The 26,120-nt window shown below is 39.2% G+C and overlaps 1 protein-coding gene across 2 annotated transcripts in view; it reads left to right on the plus strand.

Annotated features, from left to right (window-relative positions):
* ADGRD1 (adhesion G protein-coupled receptor D1) overlaps nt 1–26,120 on the plus strand; it is a 156,546-nt gene that overhangs the window by 123,739 nt on the left and 6,687 nt on the right. For both annotated transcript variants that reach the window (XM_035895375.1, XM_009639838.2), the window contains one exon: nt 5,586–5,677. In XM_035895375.1, coding sequence (XP_035751268.1) covers nt 5,586–5,677 — 92 coding nt within the window. The remainder of the gene's footprint in view (nt 1–5,585; nt 5,678–26,120) is intronic.

The following is a 26,120-nucleotide window of genomic DNA, read 5'->3' on the forward strand; positions in this document are numbered from 1 at the left end:
ATTTGTTAAATAATCTAAACCCAGCTCTGCCCAAAATAGCAGCAAGCTAGCTGACAAATTATTCTCTCTGGGCATTGAATATGCTGGCTGAAAAATGTGTTAGTGCCTATAGGGAAATAACAAGGCTAAACACTATTTTGTGTGTGCATGTGTGCTTGTGCTCTTTAAATAACGAATTAGCCACTAATTGCATGAACTAGTGTTTAACTCTGAAAATACGTTTCAAAAAGCAGTTTTTGACTACTTCCATCCACAGTTTCCCTCTGCCAAAAAAAAAGGATTATGCTGTGAAGAAAACAGGGAGACTGCTCTTTTCAACTCCCACTCTCTAGAGACTAGGAAGACACAGTCTACTTCTGTCCTGCCTCAGCCTCGCAGGCAATATAGACATCACGGAGCCTTAGAACAGCATGATGTGGTGGGAGTGTGACTGGGAAAAAATATTCATGCATACTTTTCAAGGGAGTAATTCACAGAACCTCCCAGCCCTATACGGATTTCCATACCCAAAGTGCTCTTTCCTTGGGGCATGAGTCAAGGGCCGTGATGAAAGAAATAGTTCCTTCTATGTGTAGGTCTTTTGGCTTCTACCTTCATCTTCAGGTTTAAAGATCACTCTCCCCCAGACCACAACACTCAAGCCTCTATAGCATCCTCTTAAGGCAGCTTCGCAAAAAATTGCTGCAATTAGTTTGAAAACCAAATAATCTCAGCCAAAGTGGGCCTGGGACCGTTTCTAAAGGAAAAAAAAAAACAAAAAACAAAAAACCTTGACAAATCACCTGAATTTTTGGAAAAAGATATTCAAACTTCTGGCTTTGTTTGTTATCAACCATCTGCTGCCTTGGTGTGTTTCCATAGATATGGCAGAATTAAGGAAATTCTGCAGAAAGCATCTGTGTACACAGAGCAGTGGGCGTGCTGCAGACAGTGAACAATCCATTGGGGGGGAGATACTGGGCTGTAGTGGCAAGTCCTTTCTATTGTTTTCCCTGTAAGTAGTTATTTTCCTGGTTGGTTTTTTACAAGTCTTTCTGATAAACAGCTTTTTTATGGAGCTAAATGATTTTCATTAGCATATTGCAAACAGTTCTCTGCTGTGGGGACATCAGCTTTGAAACTTGTGTCTGCAGATGGGGCTCCGCAGAACTTGGGTCCCAGGCTGAGATTGCCATCCCTGTCTTCAGATGGTACCTGCTTATGAATATTCTATATATAAAAAAATATTCTCTCCCTTATACCTGCTGATCATGCATGATTTAGTTCTGTGGCCTCATGGTATTTATTCATACTTTTAGATACCAGCACAGAATTAGGATCATTTGTGTATGTTGAATAGTATCTTACTCTGCAGGTTGGCCCACTGATTGAAAAGGGATAGTTTGTGTCCCTTATTAGACATCATTCATCATGGGAAAGGGTGACAGAATTGGACACACGGTGTTTAAAGGCCCTGAAACAGTAGGATTCACAATGACACCGATGTCATTGAAATCAAGTACTTAAGTGCTGTGGTGGATTAGAGCCCAAATGAACAGACCACAGCTGCTAAGCTTCTCATTTTTTCTTATTAGCACTCAGTTATAAGCATTTTTACTATTTTGAAATTAATTTCCTTCATTATTTTAAAATTAAATTTCTTGTTACTTAACCAACAGGAAAGTAAGCAACATTTTTTTGAACAAGGAGACAGATTGTCAGAGAGTAAAAAAAGATTAATATTAGGAAAGAGTGGAAGTCAGGAATCTGTTACACCTTTTCTTTATTATTTATTTTTTTATGTATTTCCTTTCCAGCCTCAAAGTTTTGCTCTGATATTCAGCTCTGACTGGTGTGATACTACGTGTACTAATATGAAGTCAAGTGCTCAGAAGTCTAAAATAACTCGATTCAGTCTATTCAGCTCTGTAGTTGCTCTTGGACAGCTAAGAGTGGAATCAGGCTTTCCAAAATCATTCTCCTAGATTTCATCACTGATTTAATTTAATCAACTAGCTGTGTTTGGAAATGCATAATACCCAGTAATGATTTCTGACGTGACCTAGCAATGGGCTGCAACTGCAACAACTTGCAGCGCTGGTGTGCAGCTAATGATGTCATGATAAGGATCAAACTGACTCTCATCGTGAGAGAGTATGTTAAACCTCAGACTGGAAGAGTCAGTTATAACTCCCTGTACCATTGCCCAAAACTGAAGTGGAGACTAAAATAGTTTGTGGTTTTAGAAGAAAGCTGGTCAATGGATTTAATTAAGGCAATATGTTTTATCCATTTTTTTTTTTTAGTTCCTCTGTGCTGCCAAGCCTTTTCTTGGCGAGGATGCACACACCACATCAGAGGGTTGTACACATGGGATTTCTGCACTGCACTAAAGAAGAAACAAAAATCTCATGAGACTTGGAGGAAATCTAGGTGAAACCCCTAAAAAAAAAAGTGAGGGGAAAAAAAATTGTCTCACTGTATCTGGTCTGAAAAATTTTTGATAAGAAAAGATATTGAAAGAGGCCCTTTTTACTCATTTAACTCTCTTCCTGGTCTGACAGTTTTTAGTCAGATGAAGTTGTCACTAGAGTGAGCCAGAGCTCCCTGATGTTGCTGGAATCTTTCCATGGGCTTTGGTGGGCTTTGGATCAAGCCTACAATAATGGGAACTGGCAGCTCCTGCTGATTTCATGGAGGCTTGGGAGTGCCTGGGGTTGGACAAGCTGTCTTGAAAGGAATCCTGTGAGTTAGGAAACAAGGGCTAATGTTATTAACTATATTTTTTGAAAAGTAGAGTATGGCCAGTACCTGCAAGCAAAAATATTCTAAGTTGCTATGTAATTTTAAAGCAAAATAACTGCAACTGTCGAGTAATCTGGCCATTCAGAAAAGTAAAAAATAGGAACTGTATACAGTTCCCCTATCTAAACATTTATCCTCCTAGTATGAACATGCTGATATAGGTTAAAACATAATGAGTGTTTAATTAACTAAGCATTCTCCTATGCAAATCATTGGCGAAGCGTCTATGTCAGATGCCAGAAAAATCACTGGAGGAACAACTCAGTGGCTGTATTTTGGTTTCCTATTACAAGGGTAGTAGAAATACTTCCATGCTTTACTTTACTTACTGAAATAATAGCAAAAGAAGACATTTGTAGCTAATCTGTTTATTTAGGCTGGATGAGATTACTCTAATTTCTCAAAATACCTAAACAAAAATTTTCAAGTGTTTCTGGAAATATAAATATAGATCTTTGGGACTTGAGAGTAGTGGTTTGTTGCTAAGTTTACGAGTACCTTGGTTTTTATCAGCAGTGAGATCACGGTGTTTCCTTCTCATCTTTTAAATATATTACTAATGAACCCTGGGAAGGATAGAGTCACACTGACTGCAAAAGAAGGGAAGCTTGAGGGCTTTTTAAATTTCCACTTTAGACCATCCGAAATACCTAGGAAATTAATTTCCAATTTAATTTCTTTTATATAAAGAAATTAAAAGTACTTTAGAAAACCATCTAAATTTGTTTCCTTTGAGACTATCTTGCTTGTGCTGTTTCCATGACCAGATCTTAGGGTTCATGTTCAGTTTGAGTGAGAGTTTGCAAGATTCTGAGAATTCATTTGTTGGTGCTTCTCATTCAGAACTTTATTGACTTTTGTAAGGTGGAGGAAATTCAGAATTTCAATAATGAGGTTTCACCCTTTTGGGGTTTTTTACTTAATTGGCTTTTTGGGGGACTATTTGCATATTTTTAAAAATGCTATGCAGAAAGCAAAATTTGGGAGTGTCTAAAAAGAATTGGGAATGGATGAAAGCATTAGGGTTAAGTGCTTGTGAGGCTGGCAGGAACATGCCGTTGTCTGCAGTCATCAGAAAAAGGGATCATGGAGCAACTGTGCAGGATGAACTTGAACTGTCTGTCAGTGAGACATCCACAAGGAAGCATCAAAAGGGGAGGCTGATATTTCGGATAAAGCACTAAAAAAGGCTGCTGAAAGATAATGTGTCAGGAAAGAAGTTAAGGGTACAGAGAGGCATTTTCTGTGCAATTCCCATGAAAATCTGGAGTAATTTTGATGATAATCTGGTGAGCAGGCAGCAGAAAATTAGAGAGTTTGGAGGAGAAGCAGAAGAGAGAAACTGAGAAGAGAAAGTGTAACTTGTACACGTTCATCGTTTGCTGCTTCAGTCAACGTGCATATTTAGCATCCAAGTGAGTTTCTCAAAATGCTCGTTTCCACCTTAAAGAATTTATAAAAGATATTTACAAAGTATGATTTGGTGAGAATATGGAAAAGGATCACAAGATCACTGAATTTCAGCTCTTGTTCATCTCTGTAAAGCTGCTTGAACAACAAGTACGCTTATAATTGAAAAGCTCTCAGGTTCCACAGGGTATTCTTTGGCTGGGCTGAAAAGCCGTGGCAGGAATGAACTGTCACAGCTATGCTCCTACTTCACACCAGGTGATGATCTGCCCTTAGAAATCTAAAATTGAAAGAATAGTCAGAAGATCTGAAAAATACCAAGGAAATCATTATCATCAGACACAAACATTTTTTAATTCACCCTCTCACCCTCAGAATTAGAATATTTTTGTCAAAATTAGAGTATGATTATTGAATTTTAACTGAGCAACAGCACTATTTTGATGACTTCTCTTTCTTTTTCTTCTGTATTTCAGGATAGTTTTGTTCTACCCTTGTTCTTAACTTCAAGCTAAATATCAGGTTCGTAGCTGACGTGTAACTTTGGACAGGAAGGGGGAAATATGTCTTTCACCTTCACATTCTCTCCTTTTTTTTTTCTTTTCTTTAAACCCAAGGTCTTTGCGCAGCAAGACAGTCTTTGCCACATTTCCTTTAAGTGATAAAGATTCTGTTCTTTCTTCACCTTGCGACTCCAGAGCAAACTCTCTTTTGTTAGACATTTTCAGTGTTAGTCTTTTCAAGATTTCCTACTTTTCTGGTGGGAGTTCTTTTCATTTTATTGATGTTTTTGCTGGGCCTGACATCAAAAAGTTCAGGGCTTTTGATGAGCAGAGTTCAAGCTTAGCATATTTTCCTTGTTGCTGTTTTAAAATAATCTTGTGCTTAAAATTGCAGGCAGACTTTGGTAAGAAATAGGAATTGTACACTATGAAGTCTAGCGAGAAAGTTGCTTTCTGAAGTCTGTGCACATGAAAGCACAAAACACAAAAGAGCATGCAGACATGTGCCTCTGTTCACTGAAGTTCTTGTCTAATTTGTCAGCTGGTAGTAGCTTACTAGGGTATTTATTTGTACAGTAGGGATCCTGAGGACTTCCTTACTTGTGAAGCAATGTATCAATCCAGCCTTATCCTAAACAGAGAAGGACTGCTCCTGAAGGAAAGAAAGCACAAGCAAGAACTACCCACTGTGGGGAGAGGGAAATTCATTGACAAGGGTCAAACTATACCAGTCCAAAATTGGAAGCCTCTTTTGCCAAATAAATGCAATATCCAAAGTTCCTGTTTTCTGCTGTATTTGTACAATACACTACGAGGGCATTTTGCACCAATGACACAGTTAGTACTTACTTTCCTGACGAAGTCATTTTGTTCCTTCTTCTTCTTCAGGTCAATATTGGTATTCTCATTGCTGTCACAAGAGTTATCTCAAGAATCAGTGCAGACAACTATAAGGTCCATGGAGATGCCAATGCCTTCAAGTAAGTTTTTCTCATTCAAAGTATATTGTAACAAGTTAATAATCTCACACTAGCAATGTTATATCATACAGATACGTATCATGGACTTCTCCCAGAACACTGATATCACTCCTTTTTAGTAAAAAGCAAATAACGTTAAAGGTAGGATGTCATTCTCCTGAATGCAGCCAGTTAACCTATATTTTATGAAAGCTGAATGCTGCACAGGATGAAACCTGTGATTCAGCACGAGCTAAAATGTTTTCCTGCTTGCTTATTACAGGCTCCAGCATTTGCTGATTCATGATTTTCCCTTTTATTAATGGAGACTTTCCTCTTCCTGCTGTATTCAGAGATAAATCTCACAGAGCATCATTAATCTGTTCTGGGGTATTGCAACTATTCTGCTCCTTCAGAGGATAAACCTTGTTTCTAGCCCCAGTTCAGCATAATACTTAGGCATATGCTTATCTTTAAGACTCTCTTGATACTGCAAAGCACACAGACTCATGATGGATTTATATGTGAGCTTAAATTCAAGCATGTCTTTATATCAAGGTGCCTTGAGCTTTTTGGGATGGTGGCCTCTCTGAGAGTGTATCGTCTTTAAAATACTGCGCTAGCACGGCTAGAGGGGAAATGAAAGGTAGACACATCGCTGCAGCTGAATACACAAGGACGAATTCTGATTTCTAAAATCTATAGAATTACATATGGGTAGCTAAGAAGATAATTTAACATACTGAGCTTCAAGTAAAATGCTGAATATTCCATTTTGTATTTTGTATCTCCTAAAGATGCTTTAGTCCAAATATAGAAAGGACATTGTATATAACTCAAAGAATATATAACTTAGGTGGAAGAAAAATGTGATGATGGTTTGTGTTTAATGTTTCTGAGTCACAGGCTATTGTATGATAAAGATTTGGTGCCACTGCTCTGAAATGGTATCATAAAGAATAATTTTTATGCTTGGATTACTTAGGTAATTTTTAAAATGCCATTAAGTTTTAAATATTGGTGACAGTTACCTAATTGAAGTTAGTTTAGTTATTGTATACTTATCCAACAGGAAAAGAAAAACAGTAAATAAGTCCACACAAAAATCTATAAGATAATTACATTGTAGTGAGATGAAAAGACTGGAAATTAAAATTACTGTTTCAGGTTTGGCCGAGTCCCTGTGACCTTCAGAAATACAAAGGAAATATAGAACCTTAAGCAGCAGATAACTGTATATTGTCAATGCCAATTTGTATAAACTATTAGAATTACGAAGACAAAGGAACAACCTCCATAAATAGAAGTAGGTACACAGATTGCTCTATGTACTTAGATATTTCCTTACTTCTATTACAAAGAGTTGATTCAATACACACGGTACCCTGCACACTGTTATATATTAATTTTTAAATGAAAACTATGTCTGTGTACATAAGTAAAAATTTATGAATGGTTGGTCTAGGAACAAGAAGAGATTAGTTTAATCAGGAGTATATGTCCTTGGTTCGAATATTATCAGCCATAGATTTGGAATGCTGGAGCTCTGTACTGAAAATGTGACTTCTCCAGGCTCCCTGGCTAAGAGATGCCCCTTGTGCCAAGTAATTTTTAAAATACAGTTTTAGGATTTGACCTAACAAAAGTGATGGTGGTGGAGAAAAATTATAATCCACAGGAAGATATACCTGGAAGCATTCAATCATTTAATTATTGGTTAAGCAGCAATATGCTCTGATAGAACAACTTTCCTCATAGAACTAAATTAATTCAATAAAATATAATTGAAGGTAAACAGAACATACAGAATAGCTCTTTTTCTGCAGCTATCATTACAAAAATGGGTCCTTAGAAGAAATTTGAAATGAGAGGGACATAAATAGCTGTCCAAATCAGATCTCAGAGGGTATTTATATGCTGACTGAACATAGCACTGAGGCATGATGAATTAGAGTTTAATGTACAGAGGATGTTAGGGAGAAAGTAACTGGTCTGTTGGAAAAAAGAGACATATAAGGCCTTTGTAACACTGGATTTCATTTTCTTGTTATCACTATTCCTTATACAGGTGAGAAGTTTCTAAGTCTAGTGTGAAATCATTCTGTCCATGGTACCATTTTCCAAAAAAAGAGAGCAAAACAAAAGAGGGGTCTGTTCACACGGGAGATGTTTTTCATAGTGGAAAAACCATGCCTCCAACCACTAAAGGATCCTAGATGTTGATTAGAGGTTGTTAACATGTGAGAGTGGATAAGTACAGCAAAACGAATCAGTGACAGGGAGCACAGAGAAATCAGAAAAATGCAATAAGCTCTGTAGTTTCTGTCAAGTTGCTGTCAGCAAGGACTACAAGATAGTTTTTGAATTAACAAGTTCAATTGGCTTAGGGAGGAATCACTGAAGACTGCAAAATGTTTTGTGTAATATGAGCCTTAAATAAAGGGCCTGTCAGGCCTCCATCTGAATAGTGCAGTTCGCTTGATATTAGCTATGGGGAAAACTGCAATATGTTAGAATTTATCAAACACTTCTTAGCAACACAGCTGAATTAAAATGACTCAGTGTGATTTTGGTGAGACAAGAAAGCGCTCTGTCACCATGTTGCAGTTGTTTGCTGCAGTGAAGTGGGATGTGAGGCAGAAGTGGGGTTTTTTAGGCTTGTGTTCATGGTTTCAGAAAGCCAAAGACAAAAGAAAATGAGAACTGCAGTACAAGGAGCTGTGGAGGGGAAGCCTGCTCAATCCAATAAACTTGAGAGGGAAAAAAAGAGGGATTTCAGTGCTGTCATTGCAAGCTGGAATGAAATTTAAGTGGAAAGCACAATGAAAAACAGTAAGTTGCTGTCTGCAACAATTTGGATGATAGCACTTAAACAGCAGGGTTTCGAAGTTTACAAGTGATAATGAACTGAAAAGCATAGCAAAACTGGCTGGAGAACAACAGAAATGCCTGTGGCAGAAGCGAGGTGCCAGTGCCAGCTCGCCTTTCCTTGGCAACTCAGGCCAATATTTATATCTGCCTTTAAGCACCTGACTAAGAGGCCTCACGCTCGCAGCTGCTGTTGAGTTCAAAACATGAACAGCCGTTGTAGTCTGACAATCCCAGCCTACAGGTTTTACAGAACAGGCTCGTCATCAGGCTCGCCCCTTGCCAGGCTTTGCTGCCAAAGGAAAAGTTTAATTGTGCTGACAAGGGCCGGCTTCCATGTCCGCTGGCAGCCTGTATGGGAGAGCACCTGGCCTGGATTCACCTCCCTTGACTTGAGAGCACATAAAGCTGATGCCTCCACCTGGACCCCTGATGGGTGTAGAAATGGGTGCTTCCACCTTGCAGTGGATCTTGTCTGTTAAGTGTTCGTCTCACTTGCCTTAAAAGTTCTGGTTTCTCCCGTGACCATGAGGGCAGCCCTAAGCTGCCCAGCTCGTCCTGATAGCATCTCTGTGCCCCTCTCAAGCCAGGTGTGACAACTCACACCTCTGAGGCCATCAACCATGACTGAACAGGCGTTACCTCAGGAAATTGCCAGAATAAAGATGCAGTTATGAGCCATGATGCTATCAGTTAGAAAGGATACATACTGTTAGAGAAGTGCTAGTATTGGAGCGTATTTAGTTTCCCTAAAGATTAAGTTCCTTGGCAACGCAAGTGGTTATTACCAACGAGGCTTGTTTCTCTTGGCAACAGACAGCAATAAACTGATGTAATTGTTTAGAGTAATTGTTCCTGATTTTCCATATGGCAACAGGTCCTCTCAAATGCTGACTCAAATGTGAGTACAGACTATGCATCAGGTTGAGCCAGTGCTCTGCTCTGAAGGCAGCATCCATTGAACTTCATGTTTAAAAGCCAAAATAGAAAAGGAGGTTGTGAACAAAGTTCCTTTTTTTATTATAAAATGAATTTACTATTCACCTTCCACATTCACATTTCACTCAAAATAAGGTGAGGTAAACTATGGGCTGATTGACCTCTTCAGGTTCAGATGTCTTGTTGCAATGGAGATAGCGGACAGCATCTTGCTGAACCAGAGACACTGGTATGGACACATCTGTCTGTCTGTTTAAAGTACATAATAATAGCAGCCCCAAAATAAAATGTAGGATAAACTCAAGAGGCAACATAAAAGGGTAAGTTCATATGCTGCAAAATACCCAATAATGTAGGATAAACTCAAGAGGCAACAAACTCAAGAGGGTAAGTTCATATGCTGCAAAATACCCAATAATTTAAGGCAAAATGAATATAATCAGAAATGCTAATTAATGCATCACAGGCTCCTGTGACAGTCTGGCCAGCAAGTACTTGGTCATTGTAGGAGTTTTTGTGTGTGTGAAAACAGTCACTTTAGTGTCTGAAACTTTAATTCTGCAAGAGCAGTTTACTGGTAAGAGCTGAGCAAGGAATTGTTATCAGCTCCTATTTACTACTTGAATTTACTTAAGAGTGTGCATTTTATATTCTTTTCTGAAGCATATTGAACACACGTATAGAATATGAGCTATTTCACTTAGTTGTGATTGACTATATTTGAACCTTTTGTTAGATTATTAGCTATTGACTCTCAGCAAAATAATTTTGTGTAATAATTCAGATGCTGCTTTTTGAGAATGTTTTGCATCCAGGGAATAGGTTTTCAACCAAAAAGCTAATTTGAATGTTTTAGTTTATAGAATGCTGAATCAAATAGCTTGAAACACTTAAATCTGTACATACAACATTTGTTTGCATTATCCATTCTTCTTGACTGGGCCCTCTTTTAGGGAAATAATTAATCATATGTTTGAGTTTAAGCATATGAGTAGTCTCTCCGAGCTTAACGCAATTAAAGCAGATTAGTTTAATGGAAATGCTCACGTGCTTGAAAAGGCACATGATTACATTTCTGAGTTGTGGACCATTTGAACGCTTTTTCTTACTTATTTCTGCTGCATGTAAAGTCTTAATTCCACTCAGTGCATTCATTAACTCTTATTAGGACCTAAATGGCTTTTTTCTTGCTGCTCTACCCCTTCAAAGCCTCATTGCTGTGTTAACTTGGGAAGTTCTTTCTCTGTTGCAGTGAGAAAAGATATCTGATGTGTCAGTGTTTTAGAAATGTGTGCATTTCATTACCCGTGAGGAGAAATCTTCCCTGATTAAGTCTATCACAGGTAGTCCTTCGATTACATGAGTTACCTGGCTCCTGGATTACAAGGGTTAAAGTACAACACAATTTTCAAAGACTGTAGTTTTGCACTAAGACTAATATTAATCTTAATAGAGGAAGAAATGCAGAGCATGCCTCTGTTGCAGGAATAGTAGTTTCAGCCTAGAACCAAAGATCCCGTGCCCAGCCATATCCCTGCATTTTCCCAGCTAGTTCCCTTTTGCATCCTATTGTCCAGATGAGACAGTTTCATTAATTTTTCTTGAATAAATTGCCAAGTCCAACTCTTATTGAATACTTTCTCACTGCTTGCTCTGAAATGGTCCAATGAGTTGGAAAAATCTCTGTCTTTTTTATAAAGTGTACACTTCAGAAGCTGGTGAACCAGAAGCGATAGCTATCATAATCGTCCAGAGAGAAAGCAATTATGACAAAATTAGAAATATTTCTTAGCTTTTTACCCCATTCTTTCTTTTATTTTACTCATTTACTTCATCCTGCAAAGCTTGATCCTCACTCAGTAAAATAATAAAACAGCCTCTTAGTCCTCTGTTGAGTAACGGAAAAACATTTTTCTGTTTAATTAAATTAATGACTAAAAATTGGAACAAATGGCAGTAGCTGCAGCGCCTGGGAGCAAAACAGGGCTTCAAGGAAAGCTCAGCAGGGCAAGCAAGTCGTAGAAGCTGTTGTGTTAGTTCCCTATTTTTTAACATAGCATGAAACACTTCGGATGACACTGAAAACAGAGTATGTAGGTTTAATGCAAATCCATTCCTTACTTTGGTTATTTGAGGGAGGGAGGGGAAACCTGTACAGAAAGATTTTCCTTTTTACAGATAGAAATACAAGAGAGTTGTCCTCCAACAGCTCGTGATGCTGCAGACATCGGTATGGTTTAACCGTGTAATTGGCCATTCCGAACCACTTTGCAAAGCCATCTATTACACCCCTGCAGCACACCGAATGCACCGTGGCAAATTGCTCATCCGTTTAATCAATGCTCCATTCCATGCCATGACTCTGCATCAGTATTTTACTTTGTTTATAAACATGCCGCCTGCCTTTCAGCCCAGTCACCTTTTGTCTCAGATACCAGCCCTCCGAGTTAGTGCTGATAGCTTTGGTGCTTTTAACATCAGGCATTACTCTGCAAGATACTGTGTATTTGTTGCATTTTGTTCCTGTGATTCCATTCCTGTTTCATGTCATTTGATGTCCAAAGACTTCTTTTTCTAAGGATTATTTGCAGCAGTTCATTTTCACAGAACGTACTTGTCAATCACGGCACTTGCTTGAGGCTCCTTGCCAAAGGAGATACCATAATCTCCCTCCATAAATATATTCCACCCCTTTGTGATACCATTAGAGAATTTATTTTTCTTTTCTTTCTTTTTTTTTTCCCCCCTTCCAAGGCAGGTGAGGAGCAAGTTACAATCTACAGGCTCTTCTGAAGGTCTGTGGGGATTCAAAATCCATAGCACTAGAAAATCCTTTCTGTGTGGCAGATGCTGCAGTGCAGCCCTCAGAGAAATTGAGCCCCTGCTTTTGTGTGCTCTGTTGAAAAATAAAAGAGCTTTTCCCATGTGCTGAAGGAGAGCCATCAGTTAGGAAGAGCAGTGTGGCAGGCCAAATCTGCTTTCAGCAATTACTTTTCTTGACAACTTCTAATTGTGTGTAAGGAATCATGTTCATTGAACATGGCTTCAAACAGCATGAGTGATGTATCTCATGGAAACTCTTGGAAGGAGGAGAGTTGACTGGCAATAAAGGAAACAATTAAAATGAAAGTATTAAGCAATGACAATTAGTGAGCTGAAGTGCTACTGCCAATGATAATGTCTTCAACCTAATTAAATTTTTGGCTCATTGAATATGAAAAATATAAATGCAGTTTGGGTATCTCCTTATTAGAATTTTAGAGTAAAAATACACGGGTTTGAATGTTGCCAATGTGAGTATTAATGAGGAAGCGTTAATCTTTTAGGAACCATAATGACAGTAATGGTAGTGCTTTCTTTACCACAGATGCTAAGAGTCATAGCACTGGAGAAAGGCTCCAGGCCATGCTGTGATTGTTCAGGCGCATTTCAGGCACATTTGGGAGGAGTAATAAAAGTTTAAAAGTACGTAAAACACAGCTGCAGAGAGGAGGCTACTCTGCAAAACTACGGAAAAAGGGGACAAATAGTAATAGGATTAAACTGATGAAAAAAATCAAATATCTTTAAGCTTCCAATAGTGGGAGGGGAGTTGCAAAGCAGTGGAGTTGATACCTGGAGAGCTGCTGAGCTTCTGCCTTTGAATGGCTTTCAGAAGTGGTTGCACAAATGTCTGTCAGGGCTAATTCTGGTGCCAGGAGCGACAACTGATCCTGGCTCATGGCTGAGCTGGACAAGATGACATTGTGAGTCCTTCCACAGCTTATTTTTTAATTGGTTGTCTCCTTCTGAGCCAAAATCGTCCTTTGTGGGAATTGTTTTCTGTCTGTCATTTCTCCTTAAATAGGATTTACTGCTCCAGGGTGATCAGGGCCTGTTGACTGTGGGCTCCAAAGGAACAAGCGGCTCTGATACTCGTGTGCCTGTTTCTTGTATTCAGAAGGGCAGTAAGAATTCTAGTTGAAGATGTCCCTGCTCATTGCAGGGGAGGTTGGACTAGGTGACCATTAAAAGGCCCTTCCAACCCAAACTATTCTATGATTCTATGCTTCTCTGATATATGTACAAAATATGCTAGGAAAACTTGATATTTAAGAGGTGCTGGATTTTCTGAGTATAAGGATATAACACTTTTCATTAGAGATGCTTAGGCATTTTTGTTTTCATATCTGTGTGTTGGGATAGAATGAGGTTTATTAAAACTTGACTGTTAAATCCCGATGACGACACCTTGCTCTGAGCACAGTCAGTAATGGAAGGGAAGGGTGCAAGAGAAGGGGCCATACCAAGCCACCCTTTGGCTATTTCTCATCTTCAATGCCTAGAAACCTATGCTGTGCTTATTGATCTATGGTTGAATCGATTTCTTGATTCCACCCTATCAGTCCCTGACAGACGCTAAGAGCAGTTGCTGTAGGTGAAAGCTGTTCTCTGCAGGAGCTTGAGGGTGTACTATGTTGAGACGGGCTTTCCTTAAGTCAAATTAGGATTCATACAGTATTTAATTAGAACAAAACTCTCTGCTGGCCACATGCTTAATGTTGGATCATTGCTGATGTGTCTCTTGCTGTATACAAGGTGCAAGTTTTAAAAATTTCCTAATTGTTTTCAGGTTGCAATCTTTTAATATCTTATTTTAAGCCATGAAAATACAGGTAGGAGGAGGACAGTGTTATAAGTCATAGCTTTGTGCCTGGTACCAGAGTAACAATTAAATGCTGGTCGTTCATCATGAAATGGTGCAATTCACTGTGAGCAGCAATAACTTCAAGAGTTTGCTTGAACTGCTGCATTTACATCCTTGGTCCAATTTATAATCCTAGAACTCTATGTCAGCTTTATGCAGAATAATAAGACAAATATTACAGTTATGCCATCGCATAAAGTAAATGCTTATTTAAACATGCACCTTGTGCAGAGCTCTAGGCAACCTTGTAAATCACTTCCCAGTCTGACACAGCTCTTAGCTAAGTGTGATTTACATATTTTCCCGACAATGCTCTCTCAAAATAAAATTAAATTAATGAAAAATACAGGTAATTACAATAAAGAAAATGTCCTGGTTTAGAATCAGAAGTCCGTTTAAACTTTTAGATGCTATCTTCATGTAAGTAATAAAACGCCATCAACAATAGATGTGTTACAGGTGTTTTGGAAATAGAAATTGGAAATTATGCCAAATTCCTTTCAATTGACAAAGGTGTGAGGCAGAAACATATATTTTAGTGAAAGAAACTGAGTAGAAAGCAGTTTTGTTTTAGAGCAATATTAGAAATAATCCAAAAGGCAGTTACGTCAGATGATAGCTGAAAGCACGAGAATGTCAGGAACAGTGAGATTTTCGATGGGAGGTGCTGTAATCACCCCATGAAGAGCCACGTTCTTTAACTCTACTGTGTTTATTATCCCCAGTGAGTCTCACATAGCTTCTCCAGCCACCTTCCCAAGTTAGTTGCCTTATTTTAGTAAAGATATTAAAAAAATAGGGGACATCCAAATACAGTAACGGAACAAAGAAGGCTTGGATGTTCTCACATGAGTAGAGATAGTAATGATTCAGATTACTTGTTCAAAAAAGTAAGCAGCAATAAGACAGACATAAATAGGTATGGAGCCGCATAAAGGAGTTTGCCGTGAGCTATTGTCTGAGCCCAGTGTAGAGAACAAGAGAATCAGCAAATCCTTAGCTCAGAAATTAAAAAAATAGATGACCACAGAGCCTATTTTTCATTTTTATAATTTATATGGAACCGCAACCGTACCCAATACTGCGGCATGTTATTAAAGCAAAGGGCTTGAGACTGTTCCAAAAAGCCAAAAGAGCCTCAGACACAAGTGCTGGCCCCAGTGGCAGCTCCCCAGCAACCGTCTGCCTCCGTGGCCAGCCCATGCCCCTCAAGAGAGCTGGCCAGTGGCCCACACCTCCTGCTCCTGGGGACCCCTCGGATGGGCGAAGAGGTGAGGGAGAAAAGAGGAGGGGCCCAGAGTTTAGGAGGTTAGTAAGGAACTATGCAGATTTTTCCATATTTTCCATTTGCAAGCAGATCCTTGAGAGAAGGCGGGAATCAAATCAGTTAGCAAAACATTTTGGTTTTGACAAATTAGAAAAATCTTTTTGGAACTTTTCTGACTGGGCTTTTCGCAAGTAATACAGCATGAGCTATGCCATTAACCGTGATAAACGTGATAAAAGCCGTATGTTGCCTGGCTTCTTTAATGCCAGCTTAATAAGAAATCAAGTTCCTCACATTACAGCATCGCATAGCTGAATGCTTTTCTGCAGTTTGTGTTATCCTCCGAAGCAGCAGTCACTAGCAGTTTTTAGAAACCAGACAGCAAGGCAGCGTGATTGCAGTTGTACTCCAGCAATTCTTTTTTTTCCCTTATGTACATTTGAGACAGGCGATCAAGCAAGTATACGGCTATTTATTTGCCACTACTGCAGTTAAAGCTCATATGAACCATTACACAGAAAATTACTTTTCTTTCTCAGTTTATATGCCTGACCTTGATAGCTTTGCTGTTCACTGGTACCGTTGCCATGGAAATGGGAGAAGGATCTTTCTGTTGATATCATTGCATAATTAAGGGTCACTGAGACTGTTCAGGTCAAGAGATCATTTTCAGAGTTCAGCTCCTCAGGGGGGTGAATGTTATTCCACAGAAATTTTGTGTATGGGCTGGTGTGATTGTTACTTTGTCATCCTAAATTAAACTATGAGTCCTGCTGACTTCAAGCTAAGAGCCAGAAATATTTGCCAAACCTATAGATTTCCAATAAACCCCATCTCTGTGAGGATGCTTTTTGTGGGTGTTCCCAGGCATACAGAACTACCAGGCTCTGAAGTTCATTGCCACTTGTCAGCTGAACAGTGGTAACTGGCTGTGTAATTGCTCCGGACCATTTTGAATTCTGTGTAAAACGCAATCACTTGTACTGGTAAAAGCTCAGAAGTTTTTTTCCTAGTGGCTTCTCTTAAAAAGCTTGATGTTTCTGCAAGGACAGTTTAAGAAAGGACAAATAGGAGCCTGTCCTTCTCCAGTGGACATCGACAACAGTTTCTTTCTTTCTCTGCAAACTTATATACTCTTGTTTTCTAGATTACCAGTAATTTTTGTTGCTTGCCTTCAGAATCTTTCCGGAGGACCACACTTTTCTTGAAATCTGATACCCAAACCCCAACACGATGCTCCAGCTCAGGCATCACCAGCATGGAGCACAAAGTAGGGACTACTTCGTATTTTTAACGTATGATGGTCATGGTTTGACATCCTGGAGTAAGGGGGGGAAAAATTTGTGATAGGGTTACATCACTGGCTGTCGTTTTACAAGTCTTAAAAAAACCAGATTTATAAATTGTATTTCTTTATCAATATCATTAAGTAAATGAAGTTAGCTCCATGTTAACACCTAATCCTGTGCTTTGGACAACTCTTGAAATATTTAGGGAAATAAAAAGCTCCATCCACATTAGCCTCCTGGTTTGGCAAGCCAAAATGGACATAGGCTGCCATGCTGTTCCTGTTGATTTTGCTTTTATTTTTACACAGAGATTTTTGAAAGGTCTGTCTGCCTATAGTTTCTGGCTCTCTGAGCAGGTCTACATTTTTGATATACCCTTTCTTTTTCCCTGCGTGTCCTTTCTGAACAAGCTGTGCCCTTTCATATCGGTATTCCAGTCATGTGAATTCTTCCCTCGAATCTCCTGTTATGTAAGGAAAAGTGAACGCTATGAGGTCCTTTTCATAACTTCTGTAAATTGGCAATCCCTCTTTATTAGCACGGGGTCTGTCATCTTGGTTTACTGCTGGGAAAACAAAGATTTTCACCGCATGATATAATAACTATAAAAAAGATTCAGATGGTTGTAAATAGCGCAATAAGACTAATTTTCAATATATTGTTTCAAGATGACTTGCAGAGATTTAGCCTATTAAAAGTAGTAAGTGTTGGGATAATGTAGATTCATGACTCACACTAACAATATACCTAGGGATGTTCTATACAGAAAGCTGTCATGAGGTAGAAGTCGTCCTGCATTGGGAGCTTTGAAAATGGATAAAACAATGGAGACTGTGGTGGAAGAAATAATTAGGTGCAAATGTTGGAGGAGAGAAGTGGATGACATCTAGCCTGGTCCATCTGGCACACACAGGCAGGATCTAGCCCTTTGGAACATTTCCATTGCCTTGTCCTTGGAAAAGACAGGTAATGAGTTTTCTGGGAATAAGCTGTCGTAACAAATTCCTTCTCCTGGGCTGAGTCCAATGCAGAGCTAGGCACTAGGTCCCTGTTAGAAGAAGGGGGAGTCTGAAGGAACATCTGTTTTCACATATGCAGAGTGTCCAGAGCAGACAAGGTTAGATTATCCTATTAATATGTTGCTCCTATAAGTAACTTTATGGTCATATTTGGCAAGTAGTTCTTTGGTATCTTTGGTCTAGAAACAGAAATAATACCATAACCTTTTTCAGCCCAGGACTAGCTCATGGCTAACTGTATATGGATAAAACCAAATTCTCCTCTTTTTGTTGTCTGCTTGTGAGAAAAAAATGCTGCTCTTTTCTTGGGTGCTTTGGTCTGTAAGGTGCAAACTGAAAAAAAGACAAGAGGACTGTTCCACCTTTGGAAACAAACCGATGCTTAATAATAGCATGCTACATAGAAAAGACCTGACCCATTAGAACATTGCAATTTATTTATTTTTAAAACAACAAATTAATCTCTCCAGACTTCCCAGTCAATCTGCTTTTGTGAGACTATTAAAGAACCCCTGAAATGGAAGTGGGTAATATTTTCTTGTCTCTTTTCCCCGCTCTTACTTCCTTTAAAGTAACTCCAGTATCAGCTTTTAAGGAAGAACCAAACACAGTAAGAAATAGGGAAGTGAATGGTTTGTGTTCAAGAATTCCATAAATACTCACTATTGTAAGGATCAGGGCTTGTTCTTTTCCTTTTTCTTTTAAGTTGCTTTCATTTTCCACATGGTTTTCTGAGAATGTGATTATTTTGGCTTCTGGCTATGGTTGTCAATACCAACTGCTGGGAAATTTGTTCTGTCACCCATTACTGGAGTTTCCCAAAAAACTTTTTCAGCAGCCACATTTTTTTGGACTTCCAAAAAATTTAAGATGTGACTGCAACAAACAGCCAACCCTTTAGTCTACCTGGATTTTAAAGAAATGCACCATTGATTGTGACTTTATTATAAATGATTGTACACAAAAGGATTCTATCATTGCTTGCCTGCGATAGTACTCAGCAGATCTTAAGTGTTCATCTAACTGGAAATATTTTTACTGCGTGTTCTTTTAGAGGTTGCTATGGGAAAAGAGAAGACATATTCTGTTACAGCGGGGCTGTTCCTGAGGTTCAAGTGATGCTTCAATAGAAGCAGAGCATGAAAGGAAGCATAGAGAGACACAATGTTTTGATGATTAAAGCATAAATATGCAAAAAGACTATTCACTAGCAAAAGCTCCCAGTCCCATCTTAAAAAAGGATGACTTCACTAAGGACAGGGAAGCTTTTGGGTGCCTCTTGGGAATTAATACAAGTGCAACTGGGTACCCTGTGGTACAAAGCCTCTCAGTGCAGGTACTGTATCTCCTCATCCAAGCCCAATTATTAATCCTCCTTGGTTGGATGTGGAACATTCTTCTACTGTGAGAATAAGTTCTTATTATTTTCTTTGATGACTCAATGGCAAAGTTCAGTGGAAAATCAGCTCTAACCTTGGGCTTGGGGATCGAGAAGCAGAGAATGCTGTCTCAGCAGCAGTACAATGAGAGAATTAGTGTAAAAAATGTTGGAGAAAGGAGTTTTAGAAAGGGAATGGAAAAATCCCACTTCAAATTCAGTTCTCCTGGGAAAGTTGTAACCACTGAAAATTCAGCTTGCAAGGTCATTACGTTTCAATTCGTTATATTCTTTTAACAGCTTGCATTAAAGACAAAGAGAAGGACATGTTTTAGTTAAGTACTTATCACTTTCTTGGGAAGTTTGGGGTTTTTTTCATGTAGTTTTAGGATCAGGAAGTGATGGAGGTGACACGAGTCTTGATCTGTGGGAGGCTTTAGCAAGGCATGGGTTCCTAAATCTCTGTTTAGGTGCTGGAGTCAAAAGTCAGTGCTGGTAGCACCTGGAATTGCCTTCTCAGCATTAAAATACTTAAGGTACCCCCACTTCTGGTCATGGCCATGATTTTGTCAGGCTTGATGGGGGTTTGAAGGGAGACTTGGATTTAAGTCTCTGCTCCAATGAAAATTTCGTATAAAATAAGAAATATTAATAAAGCAAGGATTAGGTAGGACTCCCCTCTCAGGGAAGTGCTTCATGACTAATCTGTGGAGTACACCTTCTCTCTCTGACCCAGTGAATATTTAATTCTTTAATGTAAGTGGAACAGGTTCAATAGGTGAGAATGAGCATCAAGCAGGGAGTCAAAATGCTCTTCTGGGAAGAAAGGAACGGCGATCCCTTAGGCAGAAGGGTGATTTGAGCCCACACCTCCTATAATCTTGGCAACTGCTCTATCTACTAAAGGCAGCTTTAGCTTTTGGGAAGACTTATGAGAAGAGGCACTGCTTTGGCAGTGCCTGCCGCCTTGTGAGGGTCTGTGGTGAGAGGGCCGGGTATTGCACGCTGAGCTCAACAGAAAAGGAGGAATGCCACCCCCCTTCCCACTTGCATGATAAATGTCAATCTGAATGTAGCTGCTGTTGCAGTCTAGATTTTTTTTTTCATAGCTACAATACTTTTGACTAGCAGCATCTTCCCCACATTATAAATGGCACCCACCAGAAAGCAATGATCTGAAGTGTCTGTAAATATTTCTTATTCAGTTTCACAACATCACTTTCAAAGGGCAAATAACATTCAGGAAAATGGGAAATGGCACCTGCAGTTTTGTCCTTTTTTTTAAAATTTTTTTAATTTATTATGATTGTGCCTAGAAATCACCCGAGATTAGGCTAGGAACTGTGTATGTGCTAATTAAAAGGCATTCCGTGTGTCATCAGCCTGTCTATATAGCCAAGACGAAGTGTAGGAGGAGAAAAAAGTGCATGTATGTTCGCGGGAGTTCATGAGCTACTGCTTAGATGCAAGAGCAGAATTCAAATCCATGTCTGTCATCTTTAGATCAAGATGTCTAGCAGAGTTCAGAGATTAATTTAATTTTGAAACAACCCAGACATCTACTCTGAATGTCACTTGCACGCAAGGTACGGAGTAAATTGGCTGCTAAGTTAGAAGGTGTCCTGAGGGATTTGACTCTCAAGCCTGTGCTTTGGCTACTCTGCTGAGCTGCTTATACCACCAGTGCATTACTCTCCTGAGACTTGGTTGGTTTTTATTGAGTGAAGGGGGGCTTGATCCTGTAGACTTCAAATGATAGCAGTGGCTTTGGATCAGCTTCGAAGACTGTTGTGTATGTTTGCATTGCTGTTCATTCCCTAGTCCACTAGAGAAGTTGATTTGTTATCAGTATTCTTCCATTTGTCTGTCTGATGTTGGTGGCAACTCACCACCTAAATCTCTTAGTATTGGCTTTGCTCCTTGGAGAATCAGGTACCAAAGTGAGGAGCAGCACACAACACTCCTGAAGGCCGTGGTCAGCAGAGCTGCCATTCCTCAGGCATCTGCAGGAGTGAAAGCCCGAGTGCTGCTCAGATGGAGCGGACAAGGTGCATGCTGGAAGCACTGCTCAACTTGAACAAAAACCATTTTCATTCACAGTCAGAATTATTGCTTGTGTTTTCCCAGCAGCTTTCCAGCTCCCACCTTAGAGGTTGGTGACGACTACTTGTAACAAATGGGAAACTGAAGCTAAATTCAACTTTTCCCAGCATTAGTCTGAAATGTTAGTTACAGGGTTTAGGATTTATTTATTTTTATATAAAGTACAGAGGATATTGCTGACTGTGGCTAGTGAAGAGTTTAAGCGATAAGAGAGACATTTCAGTTAAAAGGCCTATTTGTCAGGGTAACAATTTTGGTGAATTGTTGTGAATGATTTTTCCTTTTTTTAGGCAGTGTTTCCTCCAATTACTATATAATACTGGCTTATGGGTCTGAATTTAGTTCTTACTTGAGCAGGCATCATGACTGAAAAGTGGATGTCAGAAGTCTTAAAAGGATTAGTGCTCCATATATAACCAATAAAATTGATTTGTGAATTAGGGGTCCCCTTCACATAAGTAATAAAGTTTTTTCTACAAGCAGTGAAATTTCTTTCATGTAGCTGCCAGTGTAGTCGTTCTGCATCGGTGTAAGGTATCGACAGCGTGCTCAGGGCAATAGCAGAAAAGGGCAGAGATTAAATAAGGGGAAGGGAGCAATCTCAATTGAGTAGAGCTGTTCCAAAGCAATTGCAAATACAATAAAACTATAAGGCCCAACCCTGCTCTTGGAAAAATGTTCCTAGCAACTTCAGTAACAGTGCAACGATTTTATATGATGTTGGTAATCAAAATATGTCCCAGAGGTGCTGGAACCTGTACTTCTTGCACACCGGGACTTCAATACAACTATGATAATTATCCAACTCAGAAAACTTCCCTTCCTCTATTGATTGATTAGTGCACACTTCAGGATCTCAGCTGGTGTAAAACACTGGCTGTCTCTGAGCAAGATACACAGAAAATACCAAAATCCTGCACTGGAGTGAATGCTAAACCAAAAGCAACAAAGCCAAGTGAAGAAATTTGGAGTGGAAGAACTCTGGTGAGGAAGGTTTACTTCTCAGGAATTTGAATTAAATTGTAAGAACAGGAAAAGGGAAGAAAAATACTTTTTTTCAACAGGAGATTTTATGGGTGAGTGCATGTTAGATGGACAGCTTGATTAACAGTTAATGACCAAAGTTAACGCTGTTCTTGCAAGAAGTGTATCAGAAAAAGTTTCTAAGGATTTTCCAAGGACTCCACCTGCCCCCCCAGTGGTGGGATTCACCAGCCAAGTCTGCAGAACGGCCTCTGCCCGCCTGATGCAGGGGATGTGGCGCTGTGCAGCGCTAATTCATTGCTGCGTGCTTTTTGCAATTAACAGCCATGCAAACCCAAACGAAACCAAGTCGCACCAAAGCGGTTCTTGGTGAGCAGCGCTTCAGAAGCATCTGCAGCCCAGCCACAGAGGTGGTTAGTGTTGGGGCAGGGTGAGCAACAGCCCTAACCACAGACTGAATTGATAGACAGACTATGTACAGCGGGTAATATCCCAAAGGCTGTTCCATATACTCTGGATATAAAAATTTAATCAGACTCAAAATATTTTTGTATTTTCCAGAAGTTGTCTATATTACAAAGTAATAACAGGTACATGCTTTAAAAAAAAATACATTGGCAAAAGGAAACAATAGAAAGGAAAAAAGAAATCTTTTGTACTGGTTTTGCTTTGTTCCTAATTAATTCCAGGGCTGATCATTCAGTGTATCTAGATGCAGAGAGACTAAAAGCTCACCAAACTTACTGCTATTCGACTGCAGAAGAGTAACAATAGCTCAGCTTTTAAAAGTGTATGTAAGAAACAGACTGTTAGGTTGCTTTTAATTTCAAAGGCCAGAGCATGAGAAGGGGCACACAGGAGGAATTTAGAGGCTCATTTATAAGGCACAGCCAATCTGTTTTCTGACACTTTATGGCACAAAGACAGAGAAAGATTTTAGCAAGATTTATGAAATCCTGGTGGGGCTGGACCTCAACATCTGCAAAGTAAGACCTGCCCCGGAGTATTGCTGCTTCATGTCGCTGTTATCATAAACGATATAATGCTCAAGCAATGGTAGTGACTTTTTTTTTGAGGTTGCACAGTTTAAGTCATGCAGTATTCCTTCTCAAAAACATGTATTTGATCGTGCTCTATATCTTAGTGTACTAGAACTAATCTACTAAAATATTCATGTAGTGAAGAAAAATGGGAATAAAAAATAATAATGTGCAGTGTGTCAGAATTAATGTGCCTAGGGAACATTAACGTTTGTATTTGTAAGATTTTTTTGACCTTGCCACCTTAATGGTGTTCTGATGCAGCATTTTATGTATAGTATTTTTCTTCTTTAAAGTTCAAAGACAAAATGAAATAAGGATGGGAAGGGGAGGGGTAAGTGGAAGAAGATAAAAGAGGACCAGGAACAATAGAGCTGAGTCCTTTGCTTGGTGAGTAAAGCTCACAAACACCTTGAACTAATGATTTCATACATTGGATGTAATTCAGATCATGCAAGCTTAGAAAGCTACGTAATAATTAGGCAAAAAACCCCCCAACTTGATGAGACTTAAGTGATACATATGAAGAGCTGACACTTAGATAACCTTAAATGAATTTCACCCTCACATAGGTGCTCTTCTAAATGGACGTGCATGAAATGCACTTGCATGAAAAATCCCACATATCTGTATTTTATTTTCATTTTTAGTTATGTATTTCTGATGCACATGTACTGAACCCTGTGCTTAATAGTGAGGTTTCTTTATTAATACCTTATTTTAAAAAAATATACAAGACATTTGTGAAATTAAAGGCTCTGGAAAATCCAAACTGTAAGAACGATTTTGAAAAAGTTGAAATCAAGTACCTAACTCTATTCTGTGCCCAGCTACAAATTACAGATGAAGCTTTTTATGCTCTGCCTCAAAAAAAGGAATAATGGAAACTTATTTTTGGCAACAAACCAGCTGGGGAAAATTATATTCCAAACTGCAAATTTTATAAAAATTGAGAGTGTGAGAAGAAAAGAGAAAAAGAAAAAAGGGTGGTTTGTAATGAAGACAGTTTTACAAGTGTCGCTGTGTTGGGCATACTGGTGACCTGTGGTGTCAGGTTAGAAAGGACATCCAAACCATCGGGGAATCTGAATGTACCTAATCCATCTTCCAGATGTTCATGTGTCCTCCCCCCTGGCTGCCTCGAGTCCTGCACAGATGCATTTTCCTGAAGGCACAAGGGCTCTGTAAGATGATGCAGGTCTTTCTGCACAAAGTTTATTGCAGGAGGTGGTCTGCTGGCAGCTCCCAATGGAGCACATCTTGTGTTGGAGTTGAGGTGATGAGCTTTAATCTTAACAGAGAAAAAAACCCAAAACATCCTTGTTTCATGAAAATAAACTTGTATCAGTTGTTTTTAAATTGTATCTTTTAAAATGCATTTTTTTTTTATTTAAATAGGAGAGCTTTAAGTTATTCCTTCATTTTCTGGCTGAACAAACTCTTTGCAGAATTAAACTGAGTTGTGCAGAAATATTCACGGCCAAGGACATAAAGATACGAATCAATACAGGAAAAAAAAAAAAAAGTCCACATTCTCCTCTGTCCCTGATTGCCCTCTGAACTTGAAGCCTATGCAGTACTTCAACATACACTTTTAATCAAGGCTATAACAAAGTGTGTGCTCAGGTGACTGCAATGAACAAGATGCCTTGTCTCTAAGTTTTTAATTAAAAGATTTCTTCTTTGAATTGTGTTGTACAAAATTCTCATTTGTTTTATGTTTGTTGTAATTACATGTGGTCTCTTGTCATTCAGGTCTATGCACTTCTCTCCTGAACCTGTACTTTAATCTGTACCAGGGGGTAAAAGGCACAAGGAGGACATTAATCTCCTTAAAACAACTTTCTCTCTTGCATAGGTTTCCAGCTAAAGAGAAGTCTGCTGATTTCTGAAAAATGTAGCTTCAGTGAGCATGGACTGACTTTTAGTTTCTCACTACCCCTGTTTCCTTTACTGCCCTCTTGGCTTCTTTATCTATAATAAACTAAATTCACTGAAATATTTTAAACACATATATATAACTGTAAGCATAGGCTTAAATCCCGCAGGCTACAATAGGAGTTAAGCAAGTGTTTGTAAGTGGTAAGTAGGGATTAGATCTATCTGCCTTGCTGGTTCAGGATGTTTCAAATTGGGACAGTTCCTGTCTTTGTGCTTTCTGTCTTGTACCACCAAAATTGTAGTCGGCTGCCCAGGAGGAAGAGTTTGTCGTTTGATAGCAGTCACTGAAAATGTGGTGCCTGGGTGTGCAAAGGTTCGACATCTATTCACCCTTGACAGGCAAAACTGCACTGAGCTGTCTAGTTAGTAGTGTCTTGACAGCAAGAATGTTTTGCCCTGTTGGATTCATGGGGGGTTTTGAGTGATTACAGTGTGGACTGACATCATGAATGCTTCTGGGTTGCCCAGTGCTGTGAACTAGATGTGTAGCGCTTACTGGGAAAGAGAGAGTGATGGCTTATTAACTCCATTATTGGTCACCTGGCCCTGCTCTACTTTACATCTGCCTCTACTGGGTCAAACTGATGTGAAAACGATCTGTGGAGGTGTTTATTGTTTTAATCAAAAAGCCAGATGGATTAGGCTAAAAACAGAAGGATTGCCATCTTGGATTAAACCAAATAGACTGGGGGTCCATCCAACCCTGTATCCCCACTATATAGGTCATGCAGAGTTACTCTTCTCCAAATACACGCTTCCACCTTTCAGCACACAAAAGATTAGGGACTTCCTGCACAAGTGGCTGCATCTGACTTGTCACATTTAACAATCCACAACACAACTATCTTCCATAAATTTATAGGATCCTTCTTAGATGTTTGTAGCGTCCTGTGGCAAGGACTTCCATAGAATAATCTCTGTCTTCCTTTTTTTTTCTGTGATTGCAGTA

The sequence above is a fragment of the Egretta garzetta genome, unplaced genomic scaffold, assembly GCF_000687185.1.
Source record: "Egretta garzetta isolate BGI_Z169 unplaced genomic scaffold, ASM68718v1 scaffold25, whole genome shotgun sequence".
Classification (NCBI taxonomy): Eukaryota; Metazoa; Chordata; class Aves; order Pelecaniformes; family Ardeidae; genus Egretta; species Egretta garzetta.